Source organism: Diplodia seriata (assembly GCF_021436955.1).
Source record: "Diplodia seriata strain FDS-637 chromosome Unknown scaffold_11, whole genome shotgun sequence".
In the NCBI taxonomy this organism is placed as follows: domain Eukaryota; kingdom Fungi; phylum Ascomycota; class Dothideomycetes; order Botryosphaeriales; family Botryosphaeriaceae; genus Diplodia; species Diplodia seriata.
Genome location: NW_027117318.1, coordinates 988,641 through 1,003,485, shown reverse-complemented (window position 1 = coordinate 1,003,485; position 14,845 = coordinate 988,641). Strand labels below are relative to the sequence as shown.

The following is a 14,845-nucleotide window of genomic DNA, read 5'->3' as shown; positions in this document are numbered from 1 at the left end:
GTAAAAACCACTTATAGCTCACACTGGATGCTTCTAGATATCCCATCCCGTGGACTTTGAATCGAAAAAGTCTCCGCGTTTCATTCGTATTTCCCCGCATCCTCATACGTCACTACATCTTCGCGTCAAATACTCCCGAAACAAGCGAGTTAGCCAAGAGACCCTGGACCGTATATTTATGTCAAATTCTTGTTTTAGTTTCTACCGAGTCACACAATTTTCCAATTTGCAAGCATGAGAATCCCAAAGTTGCTTGCATGCTTATCTTTGTATGTTGGAGCCTCTCCATTGAGCCAATCCGAAGAGGGGCCATGGAAACAATATATCTACAGCCCGAGCAACCGGACAGCCAGTCCAGCATCCATCCACGCAATCTCAGGCGATGCGATAGTTACTTCGGATCCCACCGGATTTGTACTTTCCCTAAATCCTGGGGCTCAGGTTAGCCTTGACTATGGCATCGAGGTGGGCGGAATTGTGAGCTTCAACACAGCCACCGAGAACGAAGCAGGTGCCCAACTATCACTTGCCTTTGCGGAGTCACCGATGTATGTCAGAGCGATATCAGACGATGCCACCGGCTCAGTCTCGACACAAGATTGGGACAGGGAATTGAATGTCACCGTGCCGACGGGGCAGACATACTACACGATGCCGCAGGAAAGATTTCGAGGAGGATTCCGTTTCTTGACCATCGTGGCGAAGTCTCGGGTGGAAATCTCAAACATCACCTGCGCCATTGGCTTCTCGCCCTCACAATCCGACTTGCGAGACTACTCCGGATTCTTCTGGTCACCGGAAGACGAGCTCCTCACTCGGATCTGGTACGCGGGAGCCTACACAGTGCAGACCAACATCGGCCCAGTGGACACAGGCCGCTTCCTGCCACAAGTCAAGCCGGGCTGGGCGTACAACTCCAGCACCGGCGTAGCCGGCCCCATCCTCATGGACGGCGCCAAACGCGACCGCGCCGTCTGGCCCGGCGACCACGGCCTATCTGGCACCACGGCCTTCCTCGCCCTTGGCGACGCCGGGCTCGAGGCATTCCGCAACGCGCTCGAGACCACGTTCCACCACCAAAACCGCACCACCGGCCGCTTCCCCTACGCGGGGCCGTCGACGCGCTCCTTCGCCGGCGGCAACGCGAGCGCCACGTACCACGCGTGGAACCTCATCGCCATCCACAACTACGCCGTCTACACGGGCGACGCCGCCTGGGTCGCCGCGCACTGGCCCAACATCACGCGCGGCGTGGGCTACATCCTCGCCGGCCTGGACGACGCCACCGGCCTGCACAACCAGACGTCCGCGCCGTACGACTGGGGCCGGCAGGGTGCGGGCGGCTACAACAGCGCGCTCAACGCCCTCGACCACCGCGCCCTCACCTCGCTCTCCTCGCTCGCATCCGCCCTCAACCTCACCTCCTCAAACGGGAACGACGCCGACGCCGACGCCGCCGCCACCTGGGCCGCCGCCGCCGCCCGCCTCAAAGCCGCGTACAACGCGCACCTATGGGACGCGTCTGCCTCGCTGTACCGCGACAACACTTCGACGACGTCCCTCCACCCGCAAGACGGCAACGCGCTCGCCCTCCTCTACGGCCTCCCCTCCACCCCCGCACAGTCCGCCGCCCTCAGCACCGCCCTCGCAGCGCGCTGGGCCACCTCCTCCCCCATCGGCCCCACAACACCAGAACTACCCGACGTCATATCCCCCTTCACCTCGGGCATCGAAGCCCTCGCGCACCTCTCCCTCCCTTCCCCCGCATCCGCCCGCGCCGGCCTCGCCCTCGTGCGGCGGCTATGGGGGTACCTGCTCGACGCCGAAGCGATGACCGGGAGCACGTTCGCCGAGGGGCTGGCGGCGAATGGCAGTCTGTACTACAGAGGCGCCGCCGGGTACAATTTCGACCCCGCGTATACGAGTTTGAGTCACGGATGGGCGAGCGGGCCGACGGGGGCGCTGACGGCGGAGGTGGGCGGGTTGGAGGTCGTGGGGTGGCGGCGGTGGAGGTTTGGGCCGGCGGTGGGGTGTGGGTTGGGGGAGGTGAAGGCGGGGTTTGGGGGCGGGAAGTGGAGGGCGGAGTGGAGGGTTGGGAGGGGGGAGGATGGGGAGGGGGATGCGGTGGTGGTGGCGAGTGTAGTGACGCCGGAGGGGACGGTGGGGGTGGTGGAGTTGGGGGCGTGGTGTGAGGGGGTTGAGGTGGATGGGGTGGGGTATGATGGGGGAGTGGTCGGGGGAGGAGGGACGGTGGAGGTGAGGGGGGTGGGTTGTCGCTTGTAGAAGTCGGTGTGTTTGGTCGTCTTGGTCGGGTCGGTTGATTGGCGCGATCTTGCGCTGGAGAGGGTTGACTCATGTGTTTCCGGGAGAAGGGTTTCTTGATTTGTTCCAGGGTGGCTGACTACGCCATAGATTGGTTTCTCAATTGAGCATCTCAGTCCACGACTGCTCGAGAGGAAGATCGATACAAGGTCCGGACGCAGATGTTGGCTGTGAATTCGCGCATCTACGTCCGGATCTTGTATTCTACTATCGACTTGGTTCGCTTTTGCGCAGAATGTATTGTTTGACAAAACCTGGCTGTAGTCTGCCTCTTTTCTATTCGGGAGTCCCTATCTGTATATCAGCCTTACAAGTTCTCGAAACCTACCGGTGCGCGAAGCGCGCTATCGGCATTGCCTTTTTTTATTTCTACTCAGCTGCTGGGAGAGAAAGCCATGCAGAACCAGAAAAAGTTAAAAGGATTCGCTTTTTATAATGTACAGTAGGTGCGCACCATGGTAGCGTCGGCGACCGTTCCCATCAATTGCTTCCGTGACACTCGGATCGGCTCGTCGGAATCGTTCCTTAGCCACACTGCTTCCGTTCCGGCGTCCATGATGTGGGCATACGCGATTGGTTCCGGATTTGTGCCGCTCATCTTCTGCGGCCACTTCAAGGCGGGCGTATATTCGAAGTCTCTGTTGTTGGGCAAGGCTCCACTTCCTGAAGTCCGAAGCCATTGTGAAGAACTTTGTCGGACTGCCGATCATGATGACTTTGTAGCCTGCGAACGCGTCCTTTGGAAGGGCGTTGGGCCCGAAGAAGTCGTTGATGTCCGAAGCTTCATCGAACTCGATGTGGGCTAGGGTTTGCCTCGTGATCCCAGCCCTCCTCTCAGGGAGGGGCTCCGCCGGATCAAATGTACCCGACGGGGCCACATAGCCGGCCTTCCTGACAGTCGTTACCTTTCCTTTTATTTCGTCTGGATTGTTGCCGGTCACCACGTGGAAGCCCTTTCCCTTGCCAGTCCCGTCGATCCAGGGCTTGGCGGCGCGGGCGAAGTCCACGTCTGCCATGACGTTTTCCACGCCTATGGCGCCCATGAACACGTAAGTATCGACTGCTGCGAACCCGATCACGCCGTTAAGAGCTTTGCGTGCATGTCTTTAGTCTTTCAATACTTCTTGTGAGATGCTACGAACGCTGGACAAGCAACAATCACTTGCTCTAGATATCGGTGGTGTTGGAAATCCAACAGATAGCGCAAATTACGCGGACGAATTTCAGCTATCGAAAAAGCTTCTCGCCTCAAAAGCTTACTATTCTATAGGCATGAGAAAATAAAGGGGACCATAGACAAGAAAAAGGAAGCAGGGAAAGGAAACATCGCGCTACTTGAAGGCGACATATCATCCCCTAGAAATCCTAATGATCCTGCCACCACCGAAACTCAGCCAATGCACCCATCCCACCGTGCCAATTCTTACTTTAACAGAACCATCTTTCAACAGACGCGCCATCGGCGGAAATGGTTCCGCCCAGCGTCGATCCGACGCGAAACATGCGCGTCTTCGCCGCAACGCGAATGTTTCATCCTTCCAGCGCAGCTGCACATCAGACCCTCCGTCACATTCGTCATCTCTTGCAGTAGTGGAAACGCTAGGAGCCTCTTAACAATGTTAATAATGTTTGGCGTGTATGTCTATCTCATCACAGAAACACTCCGCTCGTCGCTCATCAGCAGTGCCGGGTACGCTTACCCTCGCCGCTAAGAAATAGTAAGTACGTAAATGCCGCTCTTGATCGTCGCCGTCCCCGCCAAGAAAGGGAGCACAAATCTCCGGGACCAACGACGATGACGACGATAATGGTGACGATGAGACCGGTGATGACGGAGGAGCAGTGGTAGCAATCAGCTGTTGCGTCGGCTGTTTACTACCTACCTTGCCTCCTTCCAGACGCCATTGACCCTCTAACATTGCGACAAGTACAGCAGCGCGCGAGAGGCGCAAAAAAAAATAAAAAATAAAGGTTATGCAAAACACCGGGCGAAACGACAGTAGTTTCCCCGAGGACACCAACCAAGCCTTCCTCACAAGCTTCCCGTTTCTCCACCGTGCCCCGGGCCGTCTTGTCATCATCGAAAGGGGCGGCGGCGGCGGCGGCGTCCAGGGGCAGGCAGCACACCCCTTCGGGCGAAGACAAGAAAGTTAAAACGAACATGGATCCCATATCCAACAACCCGGCCTCCCCCGATCCGACCCGCGCGCGGGTGGGCGGCCGGCCGGGCGCGAACGACACGACGACGGCCGCAACCAGTCAAACTCTCACATCGTCGGCCTGACTTGCCCTGGTGATGAACCCCAGAGAGCGAGCGCGTTGACGAGACGGTACGCGCTACCGCGAATGCGCCAGTAGTCGTGAAAAGCAATTGCGCTGCCGCCACGTTCGCGCGCGCGCGCGCGCGCGTGTGTGTGTGGTGTGATGGTCTCTTTCCTTACCATCAATCGCCCTTGCAGACACGCAACTCCCCGCCTTCTCCCCACAGGTAACCGACAAGCAAAACAAAGAAAAGCTTGTACGTAACCACTACGCCCGCTTGACAGTACTAGTAACAGTAGTGATGCCTCCGACATGTTCGTGTCTGATGCCTGCAAGGGTGATTGATCGATTGATAGCTAACGCAAAAGAAAACCCCGCTCCCCCGCCATTCTCCCCACAAAGACGGAAAAACGAAAAAAGCTTGTACGTAACCAGCACGGCCCGTTGACACAACCCTTCCACCCGCCCACCCAAGAGCAGTAGGTAGTAGGAGTACGTAGCGCATCATCACGTACCCGGCATTCTGTTTCCCTTGCTATGCCGAGGCGTCAAAAAAAGCGGGTTTGCGTGTTGCGTATGTATATATGTATATGTACATATCATCATCATCATCGTCATTCTGCGGGGAAAAAACCCCCACACCCCCGAGTTTCTCTGGGGTAACAGAAACCTTTTCTCCGCCTCCTGGAGAATTTCTGGGTACATAAAAAAAGGGTCACGGGGTCGCATGCTGATCAAAGTCACGCGCCCACTTCGACCCAAACAAGTCTGGTTCCCCTGTCAAGGGGGGAGGAACGGTCCGGGGGGAGGAGAGATTATGGGGTTGTACGGGGGCTGGCTGGGGGGAGGGCGGTGGAGTAGTGGAGGAGAGTCGGTCGGTCGGTCCCTTGGGCAGCAGTGGTAGTAGGTGGTAGTAGTAGCAGATGGCGCGTAGAAGAGTCGGTGTGCGTCTTTTCGTCGGTCCTGGAGAAAAAAAGCGCTCCTTCGGGCAGGCGATCGCGTGATAAGTACGTAGCGCGCTTGTGAGAAGAGGAGAGGTTCTCGTTGTCACGCCTGTCGTGCGATGGAGTCTGGGGCTGGTGTGAGGGCCGGCGCGAGACTAGCACGAAGTAGAAGTGGTGATTGCAGAGGCCTCTGGAGGTCCCAAGGACCCGACTTTCCCTAGTTTTCACAATGTTCAAAGGCGTACTTTTAAGTTTATTTCATTAGTTGGTGGTTTCTTTCTCATACTCATATGCGAGGATGGATGCTACACTGTAGCTGTCCTCTCCCCGAACGGGTCTAAAAGATATCATATATATACAATCACATGAGCGCCCCCCATCGCTTCATAATACAAGAAACAGAAAACAAATCATGACACTCATTTCGAGTTGTCCGCGCAGCTCCAGCTAGCGCCGGACGAGTCGACAGACATCTGGTAGCCGGAAGCGTACAGCCCGACGCCAAAGATGATGAGGCCGATGACGATGAGGCAGCCGCTGGAGAAGGCGAGGAAGCACTGCTTGGGGCCGGCGAACCAGCGGCCCTTGTTGAGATACCACCACAGCGCGCCCGGAAGGCCGTACGAGAACCACGACGCGCACAGAGCGCTGACGAAGCCGAGGAGGTCGCTGAAGTTGGGGATCGACATGGCGATGATCCACGAGATGGTCCACGTGCCGACGCCCAAGCCGATCCAGGTGCCCGTCGCGACCATGCCGCGGCTGTGCAGGTACTTGGTGCCGGCAAACATGCGCAGGTAGACGTATTTGGCTGTGACGTGGGCGAAAATGACTCCAGCAATGACAATCTGCAACCACGTTAGAAGCTGTTCTTGCTGGTCAAAATGGTTTATGGATTCGACGTACGGTGGGCATGGCAATTCCCCAGGCGACCTTGCGAACGATCTCGCCATTGGCGCTGAGAGCGGGGCTGGTGACGTCCTCACCGGCGTAGCGGTAGATGGTGAGAGCGGCAATGACGTAAAGCGTAGTATCGATGGACTGCAGGGTGACGAGCGCCTTGGGGAACTCTTCGGGGTGGCGGAATTCGCTGATGAAGCTGAGCCAAGCGACGTGGCCACCGTAGGCGAAAACAGCGTTGGAAATGCTGTTGAAGGCCGAGGGGAAGCTGGGGTGGTAAATGCCGTCCATGTCGGCGTAGGAAGCCTTGGGAGCAACGCCGAGGGCGATGATGGTGAGCAGGACAGCAGACAGAATGCTGATGAAGGCTGTGAGAGCATTGTTAGCGAAGCATAAAAAGTGCGCGCGGCTCAAACGTACAGATGATGGACAGGAAGGAGATGTTCTTCAGCGTGCGCGGAATGGTAAGGACGCTGAAAACGGCGAGTCCGACAACACCCCAGACAATGCTGCAGGTGGCGTGGCCGGTCAGGACGTTCATGGCGATAACGAAGGTCAACAGATGGCTGGCGGCGGAGAAGATGCAGTAGATGACGTAGAAAGCGCCAAAGAACTCGCGGCCGAAACGGCCAAGCAGAATCTCGCCGACATCGCCCATGTTGGTGCACTGGTTATGGAGTTAACGGCTGCGTCGTCCACGGCGGAGGCCTGGTGCATACCTGAGGGAAGCGCATGCGGAACTGCCACAGGAGGTAGCCGGAGTAGGTGGTGAAGATGCCAAGGCCGATGATGGCAATGAGACCACCAATCAGGCCGACCTTTGCGATGACTGCCGGCAGCGAGAGAATACCCAGCGAGATGTTCTCAGCAATCATGACTGCGCAGCTGGTTAGCCCCCGGGCTGAGAGTGCTTGTGGCGCGATAGCATACCAATGGCACCCTGCCACCAACTCATTGTCTTGTACTGGACGGCGGCGCCAACCTCATCGCCGTAGGGGTCGAGCGGCTGCTGCAGCTGCTCCTTGGCGAAACCCTCCTCATCGTTTTGGCTGGAGAGACGCTTCTTGGTCTCGAGGTTGTCGTCCTGCACCTGGGGTGCGGTCGCGAAGTCCTGGCCCGTCATGATGGTTCGTTGCGGTGCGTTGGAGAAGGAACCAATGTGCCTCGAAGATCTTTGTAAGGGAAACGCACTTAAGCACCAGGCACGCCTCAAGCGAACGTCGAGCCGAGATCTTGCGGGCATTGCGTCTCAGGAGCCACCGAGCGGCTTTTATACGTGGAGCAGATCTTACATTTGTGGGTGCTGTAGCGTTTTCCATTACCATATTTCATCCTCAGACTAGCTTAGTGTGGGCAGTAGTAGGGCCGGGGATACGACCGTCGGAATGGCTACCATCACCTGAGGCCAGAACAGCCGAGCGGTTACGAAATCGTCGCGGGACGCCGCGTGCCTGGTCGCTCCGCCCGCGCTGCTGGGCCGCGCCGACGCGCACATCGTGGCCGGAGCACGGCGTCGCGACGGTGGCGGGCAGGGCGGTGGTTTTGATTCCGGACGAGCTAGCAGCCTTGCGCGGATGACGACTGAGGTGGGGCCGTGACCAACGAAAATCAGGTCGGTTGCGGCTGACATGGCCGGAAGCCGGATCGCGAGGCGGGCGGACTCGAGCAAAGGGCGGACGCGCCAGGAAAGCACCAGCGCTTGTGATCGCCGGCCGGAGCGGGCAGACGGCGGTGGTGAGAGCGGCCGGCGGCAGCGAGGGTTGGAGTGGTCGGTGAAAAGTGTGCTAGCGCGTTTGGGAACTCGCGGCGCCCGGCAGAATTCTGGTGAGGCGCTAGAAGGCGGCGGGCGCGGGAGGCCTAGCCCAAGCGGGCAATCTCGCAGCCTCGGGCGCTGAGGGCGGAAGGCGTGGCGGGGACAAACGGTGCCTGAGCTCGGCCGATGCCGGGTCCGATGCTGCTCGCCAGTCCCAGCGCGTGTCCTGTCCGCCAGATAAGGCGTGAAACGTGCCGGGCGGCTTGATAGCTGATGTATTTGATTCCAGTAATTTGATCGCCGCCACACCCGCGTTCCTGACCATCCGGCCAATCACCATCTCCCTGATTCCATGCTCACGCGACTCTGCAACCATGTCTCCCGTTATGCCCTCTCCCGGTGCATGAACAAGCAGTCTCTTCACGACCTTGCGGTTCCTTCCTCTTCCAGCCCCTTTTGGCCGCAGACAAGCACGCGCGGAGGCTGTGTGGGGAAGGACCCTTTGGTGGTCGTTCCATCGTGCCATCCCACTGCGCCCCACACTGCCCAATCCAAGGGTGCAGTGGTCTTCCCTCCCGGAACTAACGAGCCCGTTGCTGATCGCTACCCCCAACCGTCATCCGCGACCAATCAGCCATTTCAGATAGATAATAAAATAGTGGTGCCCTGTTTTGGCTGACTTTCGGCTGAAGGGTCTCGTTAGTTTCCGAATCCACGCGGGGGTTTGCATCAGCAGACGAGTATCAAACACTGAGAGATATCAACGAAACGCGACCATGGGGAGGACACGTCTTGACAACCTCCCTCTTCGCAGCGGTGAGAAGCCCAATTGACAGACTATTGCTTTCCCAACTCCACAGTACTCGTCGGTGTGCGTCGGTCAGATTACTTTGCAGACACAGCAACGCACCGCCCGAAGTCCGACGGGCGGCCGGCGCCACGGTGATCAGTGCTGTTGCCACCCACCGCCGCTCCACCATCAAATGCGGAGCCGTGAAATCCGCTCCACGTGTTACATTCGGCTGCTTGTCGGTACACAGCACTGCCGACTGCGCAAGATGCCCTGCGTCGGCTATCGTGATCCTCTCCGGGGCCAGCAATGGGCTCTTTGCTGATCACTATCTCTACTCCGGACCTCGCACTTTCATTGCGACACTTGCCGTTTACAACGTCATACACCACCATACGTCAGTGGTGACCGATTTCCATTTTCGTATGCGAGCTCCGTTAAAACACTAATTCCGCATCCGTTTTCCGAAAAGTTGGTCGTCCCGTGTTTCGGTCCCCAGGCGATTCCGACGACGCCGATGTCTCTTTGGCGAGCGCATTGCAGTCTTATTCCTCTATCACTCGTTTGGTTCATGCACCTTTTATAGCTATCTGTAGCTTTGCTCCCCTACGTAGAACCTGCTTTTCCACCCGCCTTTTTTTTCTTCTCTTTCTGGAGTCGCTCATGGGAAACTTGAAGCTAAACGTCAGATGTTTCACTTTCCTCTCCTGACCAAGATAACCATGAACCTTCCGCATCTATCCCCTCACCAGCACACTCAATGTCCGATTTAATTAGCTTGAGACTTGAACACGTGTGATTCACTCATATAATGCTTTGTGCAATCATCCCGATGCAACTCCGGATGCCCGAGCGAAACCCCTCGAATCTTCCAAACACCCTCCCGAAGAGCACTCACATGATCTTGCACAACCCCATCCCCTCCGCTTCCACGACCATGGTTGGCAATGATCATTGGGCCTCCACACTTCCACCGTGCGGCCCGGCGCGACCTCATCTCCATTTCTCCACACTGATGGAATTCCAACCCCACAACACCAGTCTCGCGTCCTGCCCGATCCTATCACCATCATATCTCCACCCCTATCCCTCCACCATATCCTCTCTCACATAATCTATTAGCATCTCGCCTCAATCCACCCCATTTTCATTCTGCGTATTCGACCTCCCGTCTCGACGAAGCAGTGTCAGGCCCGCCACCACCTCCCTTATGAATCCCGTTGACTGAGAACCCAATCGCTGTCTAGCATAACAACTCTGTATTACTGGGGTTTTGTTTCCATACGCACCGCATCTACTCACCTCCCTCTTCCCTCCACCTCCTCCCCAACCTACGCGTTTTTGTACTTAGTGTCAATCCGCCAAAACATATCTTATAGATTACCTAAGCGGCAGCTTTAGCTCACTTGGGAGAGCGCCAGGTTCGTAGCCCTCAACAGCACTCACCCTCCAACTCATCCACTAACAACCACTCTAGACTGAAGTCCACTTCGGCCCACACTCCACAAATTCTGTGCGGTATCTGGAGGTACTGTGTTCGATCCACAGAAGCTGCAAGACTCTAAATCATGTTTTACCGGTCTTAGATCGGTTGATAGCCAATTCTTTTTTTTCGCTCGCTGGAGAGATGAAGATTTTTTTTTTTGGGTTGTGGCTCGTGCGCGTGGCTCTTGTTTTGGCGCTAGGGACGGAAGGGGACATGGTACGAGCTTGTCTGAGGCAGTATAATAAGACGAACTCCGTTTGCATCATTTCCATGGCGTGCGGGCTTGTTTACATGGTAGCAGTCACCACGTTTATTCTCGGATGCTTGCCTGTTTTATTTCTTTCCCAAAACACTAGTACTGAGGCCTAAGCTCGATCCTGCTGGATCTCGACGTCGCGAGATCAATCACGAGTCGGGCTGGTTTTCTTTGCCCGAGTGACAAATTTCAGTGCGATTGGGATGATGGAAATATCAATAGTGAACGGGGTGCCGACCTGGGAGGAAGAACTTGGCCATTGTGTTGCAATTATCTTGGGAACATCGCAGGACGAGGGGTTTGGAATAGAGGTGGAAGTGTCCTCCAACGGATTTGAAATGACTTTCAGCACGAATTCGAAGGAGCGGAAAGGAGGCACCGACAATCCCGCAGTCATACTGTATCTTTCACTATCGCTGAATTTGAAGAATTAGCGGACGTTTGAAGTCAACTTTCTGGGCGGGGATGGAGCGCCGCCCCCTTGTAATACAGACGATAAGTGCCGCGAACCACCTCAACTTCCACCGTCGACATCTGCATTAGAATATAATAACCAGGTGCAAGTTCCGAGGGCATGACTCAAATATGTTCAAGATCCTGTCCGCTCTCTGAAACAGCAGTGATTCCATGTCCCTTCTGAACTGTTGTACGTCCAGAATTGCTTAATCAAGTACTGATATCCAAGGACATCGCCGCTGTACGATCTCTTTAATAGTTTGCAGACAGCTGAGTATTGGTCCTTTATCTTCCGCTTCATTCAATTCAGTCTGGATGTGATTGAAATCCTGCAATTACACGACAGTTCCTGGAATCGGTCAAATGCATGCTGTTATAGGAATTCCTGCAGGACTCAGTATCGGACGGATGGTACTAGAAGTGTAAATGGCAAAGTAGGTGTCCACAAAGTCCTGTCATCCTTCCACACAGGCCTGCAGCCAGACTTGTCCACACACCTCGGCTGCCTTTCACCAAGCGCAGTCGCAAACCTGTATCCAAACTCCTTCGCCTCCATGAACAGCCTGACCAGCGCCTCCCGCAACGCCAGCTCCTCCTCATCATCATGATACGTCGTCTTCAGCATCCCCTCTCCACCACTCTTCACATGCGCAACCACCGCCCTCCTCCTCCAAACCATACAACACGCCATACCCCCCCTTCCCTCAACCGCCTCCCTTAGCCATCCATCCCCGCCCACAGAAACATCTCCCTCCCCTCCCATCCCATCTGAACCCCCGCACTGAAGATGCTTAGTAGCCCAGAAAAGATCTGGGCGGTGTCATGAGATGGAGGTGCGGTAGATATGTAGAGATTAGGCAGAAGTCAGCATTTACCCGCTCCGGTGGGTGTCCCCGGTTAGATCAACACACTATTCGGTTTTGCCGCAAAGACCACGATTCAGCAGTAACACATGATTGACATAACCGTAAAAAATTGCGTATATTACTGCATTTTGTCTATGCATCTAAGGAATGGTATCAAACTATAACTCAAAAATCAAGAGAGCCGCCGCCGCTGCAGTAGTAGTAGCATTACGGCACGGTAACCCCCTCCTCCCTTGCACGTCGCATGGAGCACACTCTACCCCGCCCTCATCTGGGTATCAACAAGCAACTCTCCCATCCACCAGCTTCTGTCTCTCGCAATCCAGAAAGTCTAGACGTCAGATCAACCTCGGCGGCCCTACACGAACGCAGCCGCCCCCCGCTGTCAAACCGTACGCCGCGGGACGAACGGGCTCAGGCAATGTGAGTAGCGTCCTTCTCGTCACTGCTGGAGTAGCCCCTTCTCTGATTGACATCAGAGTCATTCTCCTCATCGGACACCATGCCGTACGCCTTGGCCTTTGCATCGATCTCGGCCTCCGTCAGGTAAGGCAGCTCCTTCGCGGCACGAACATAACTCATGTTCTCGACGAAGCCCTTGGCGAAGATGATGTCGATCTCCTCGAGGGTGCGCTGCTTGGTCTCGGGGTAGAAGAAGTAGATGACGGGGAAGAAGGCGGCGTTGACGGCGCCGAAGAAGAGGTACGTGCCCCACCCGATGTTCTCCAGCATGATGGGCGTCACCATGACGATTAGGAAGTTGAAGATCCAGTTGGTGAAGGTCGAGATGGCGTTGGCCTTGGCCCGCGTCTTCAGCGGGTTCAATTCGGCCGGGTACTTTTGTTGAGTTAGTTCTGGACTGCATTTATCATAGGGGGAGGGGGGGGGGGGGGGGGGGGGGGGTGGGGGTGTGAGGGATCATGGTGGGGTGGTTGGGGGATCGGGGGGTTGATTTTTGGGATTTTTTTTTTTTTTTTACCGAGGCCGATGCCGCGGAGAAACAAGGAAAGACAGTAGCCCGAAGAAACCAAACTTACCAGCCAAGGTAGCGGTAGCCACGTCGCCCCGAAGAAGGCGATGTACAGGAACAGCCCGACGGCTGCCCCCTTGGCCGCGGACGTCGTGCCCGGGATGAGGCACGCGAATACGAGCACCATGGAGAGGCACTGGCCTACCGTGCCGATCAGGAAGAGACGGCGACGCCCGGTGCGCTCGATGATGAACCAGGAGACCGTGGCGAAGATTGAGTAGACGATCATGTTCACTCCACCCAGGAGTAGTGACATATTAGCACTCTCCCCGATCGACTCCTCAAATAGGATAGGAAAATAGTAGATGACGGCGTTACATCCACCGATTTGCTGGAATAGCTGCGCGGACGCGCCTAGTAAGCAGCGGCGGAAGTGCTGAGTCTTCCCGCCGGTCAAGAGATCACGGTAGCTGGTGCTGCCGACGTGACCAGACGCGCGGATGGAATCGATGATGACAGCGGCTTCCATGCGGGTCTCCTCTGCGTCAACAGTGTGGCCGCGCAGAGCGGAGATGACCTTGATGGCTTCCTCGTGCCTATCTTTGGTCAAGAGCCATCTGGGTGATTCGGGGAGGCCGACCATGGCGATGGCCACGACGAGACCAAACAGGCATTGGAAGGTGATTGGGAAGCGCCACGACAGGTCCTGGCCACCATACGAACAGCCGTAGTCGATCCAGTACGCAATCATCGTACCGAACGCGATAACGCCGCCTTCGATGCAGATGAGGAGACCACGGTTGGTGGACTTGGAGCACTCTGCTTGGTATGTCTACGGTGACGTTAGTACTCAAGAGGCCAGGATGGTTGGGGGTGAGCCTTACCGGAATGGTAGAAGTGTTGATGCCGTTACCGATGCCGGTGATGGTACGGCCGATGATGAACTGGGCCATGTGATGGTGCGGCTTGACGGCCGAAACCTGGATGACAACGCCGACGATCATGATGATGGCACCGGCGATAATTCCCCGCTTGCGGCCAAGCCTGTCTCCGATGATAAGCATCAGGACGGCGCCAAAAAAGCATCCTGCATTGGCGCCGAGTCAGCATGCTGCGCCAAGGGGACATGCCCAGAGGATCTTCAGATGACGTACCGACTTCATAAATCGCAGTGACGAATCCTTGGTACGTCTTGTTGTCCTTGGTCTCCTCGAAGTAGTCGTTGAACGGTGCGGCGCCGATGATGCCGGACATGACGCCCTGGTCGTAGCCGAAGACTGTTTTGCCGGCCGTCAGTGTCGGGGTGCGCCAAGTGGGGGGTAGTGCGAGCACTTACGGAGAAAGCCCGTTGTGGCCACGACCGACACGATGGTGCTGAGCATTTTCCCGCGCATGCCCAAAAACCTCGGCTCCTTCACATTGATGGTCTGCTGCATCGCGATCTCCTCGGCGGGAGGCGCGGCATCTTGCCGCTGGGCTTCGTTCTTCTGGTCCGCCATGGTTGCCGTGTTGGCAGGCCGCGGACGGAGGGGGGAGGGAGCGCGCGGTCAGACAGCCTGGACGAGAGATGCAGCACAGAAAGGCTGATGCAGGAGGCAGAGGAGAAGGAGTGGTGAGGAAGAGAAGCCAGGGACTCGAAAGGGCTGGGGCACGGCATTGGACGTTCTTATATGCTGCGGGCGTCACATGTGCGGCAGCCAGGCAAGCAGTGCAGCGCGAATTTCCAGCGAAGAGATTACCGAATGATGCAACCGGGATGCATGGTGTTTGTGGGGGGTGTGGAGAGGGCCGAGAGACGGACATGAGGCCGCAACGGGCTGGATAAGCAACGGCGGAGACC

General features: G+C 56.6%; 3 protein-coding genes across 3 annotated transcripts; 1 reads left to right on the top strand and 2 right to left on the bottom strand.

The window, feature by feature from the left end:
• Positions 1–234: 234 nt before the first annotated feature.
• On the top strand, positions 235–2,429 carry SLS55_010007 (uncharacterized protein; the record flags this gene model as incomplete). Its single annotated transcript, XM_066781399.1, has 2 exons — positions 235–1,924; positions 2,413–2,429. 2 exons carry the CDS (start codon positions 235–237, stop codon positions 2,427–2,429), a joined length of 1,707 nt encoding a protein of 568 aa, XP_066628401.1.
• Positions 2,430–5,947: 3,518 nt separating this feature from the next.
• On the bottom strand, positions 5,948–7,551 carry SLS55_010006 (uncharacterized protein; the record flags this gene model as incomplete). The annotated part of the gene is made up of 5 exons (XM_066781398.1): positions 5,948–6,376; positions 6,435–6,796; positions 6,849–7,095; positions 7,148–7,305; positions 7,359–7,551. The coding sequence occupies 5 exons, from the start codon at positions 7,549–7,551 to the stop codon at positions 5,948–5,950; spliced, it is 1,389 nt and encodes a 462-aa protein (XP_066628400.1).
• Positions 7,552–12,449: 4,898 nt separating this feature from the next.
• On the bottom strand, positions 12,450–14,504 carry SLS55_010005 (uncharacterized protein; the record flags this gene model as incomplete). The annotated part of the gene is made up of 5 exons (XM_066781397.1): positions 12,450–12,872; positions 13,073–13,837; positions 13,890–14,053; positions 14,160–14,282; positions 14,342–14,504. The coding sequence occupies 5 exons, from the start codon at positions 14,502–14,504 to the stop codon at positions 12,450–12,452; spliced, it is 1,638 nt and encodes a 545-aa protein (XP_066628399.1).
• Positions 14,505–14,845: the final 341 nt, after the last annotated feature.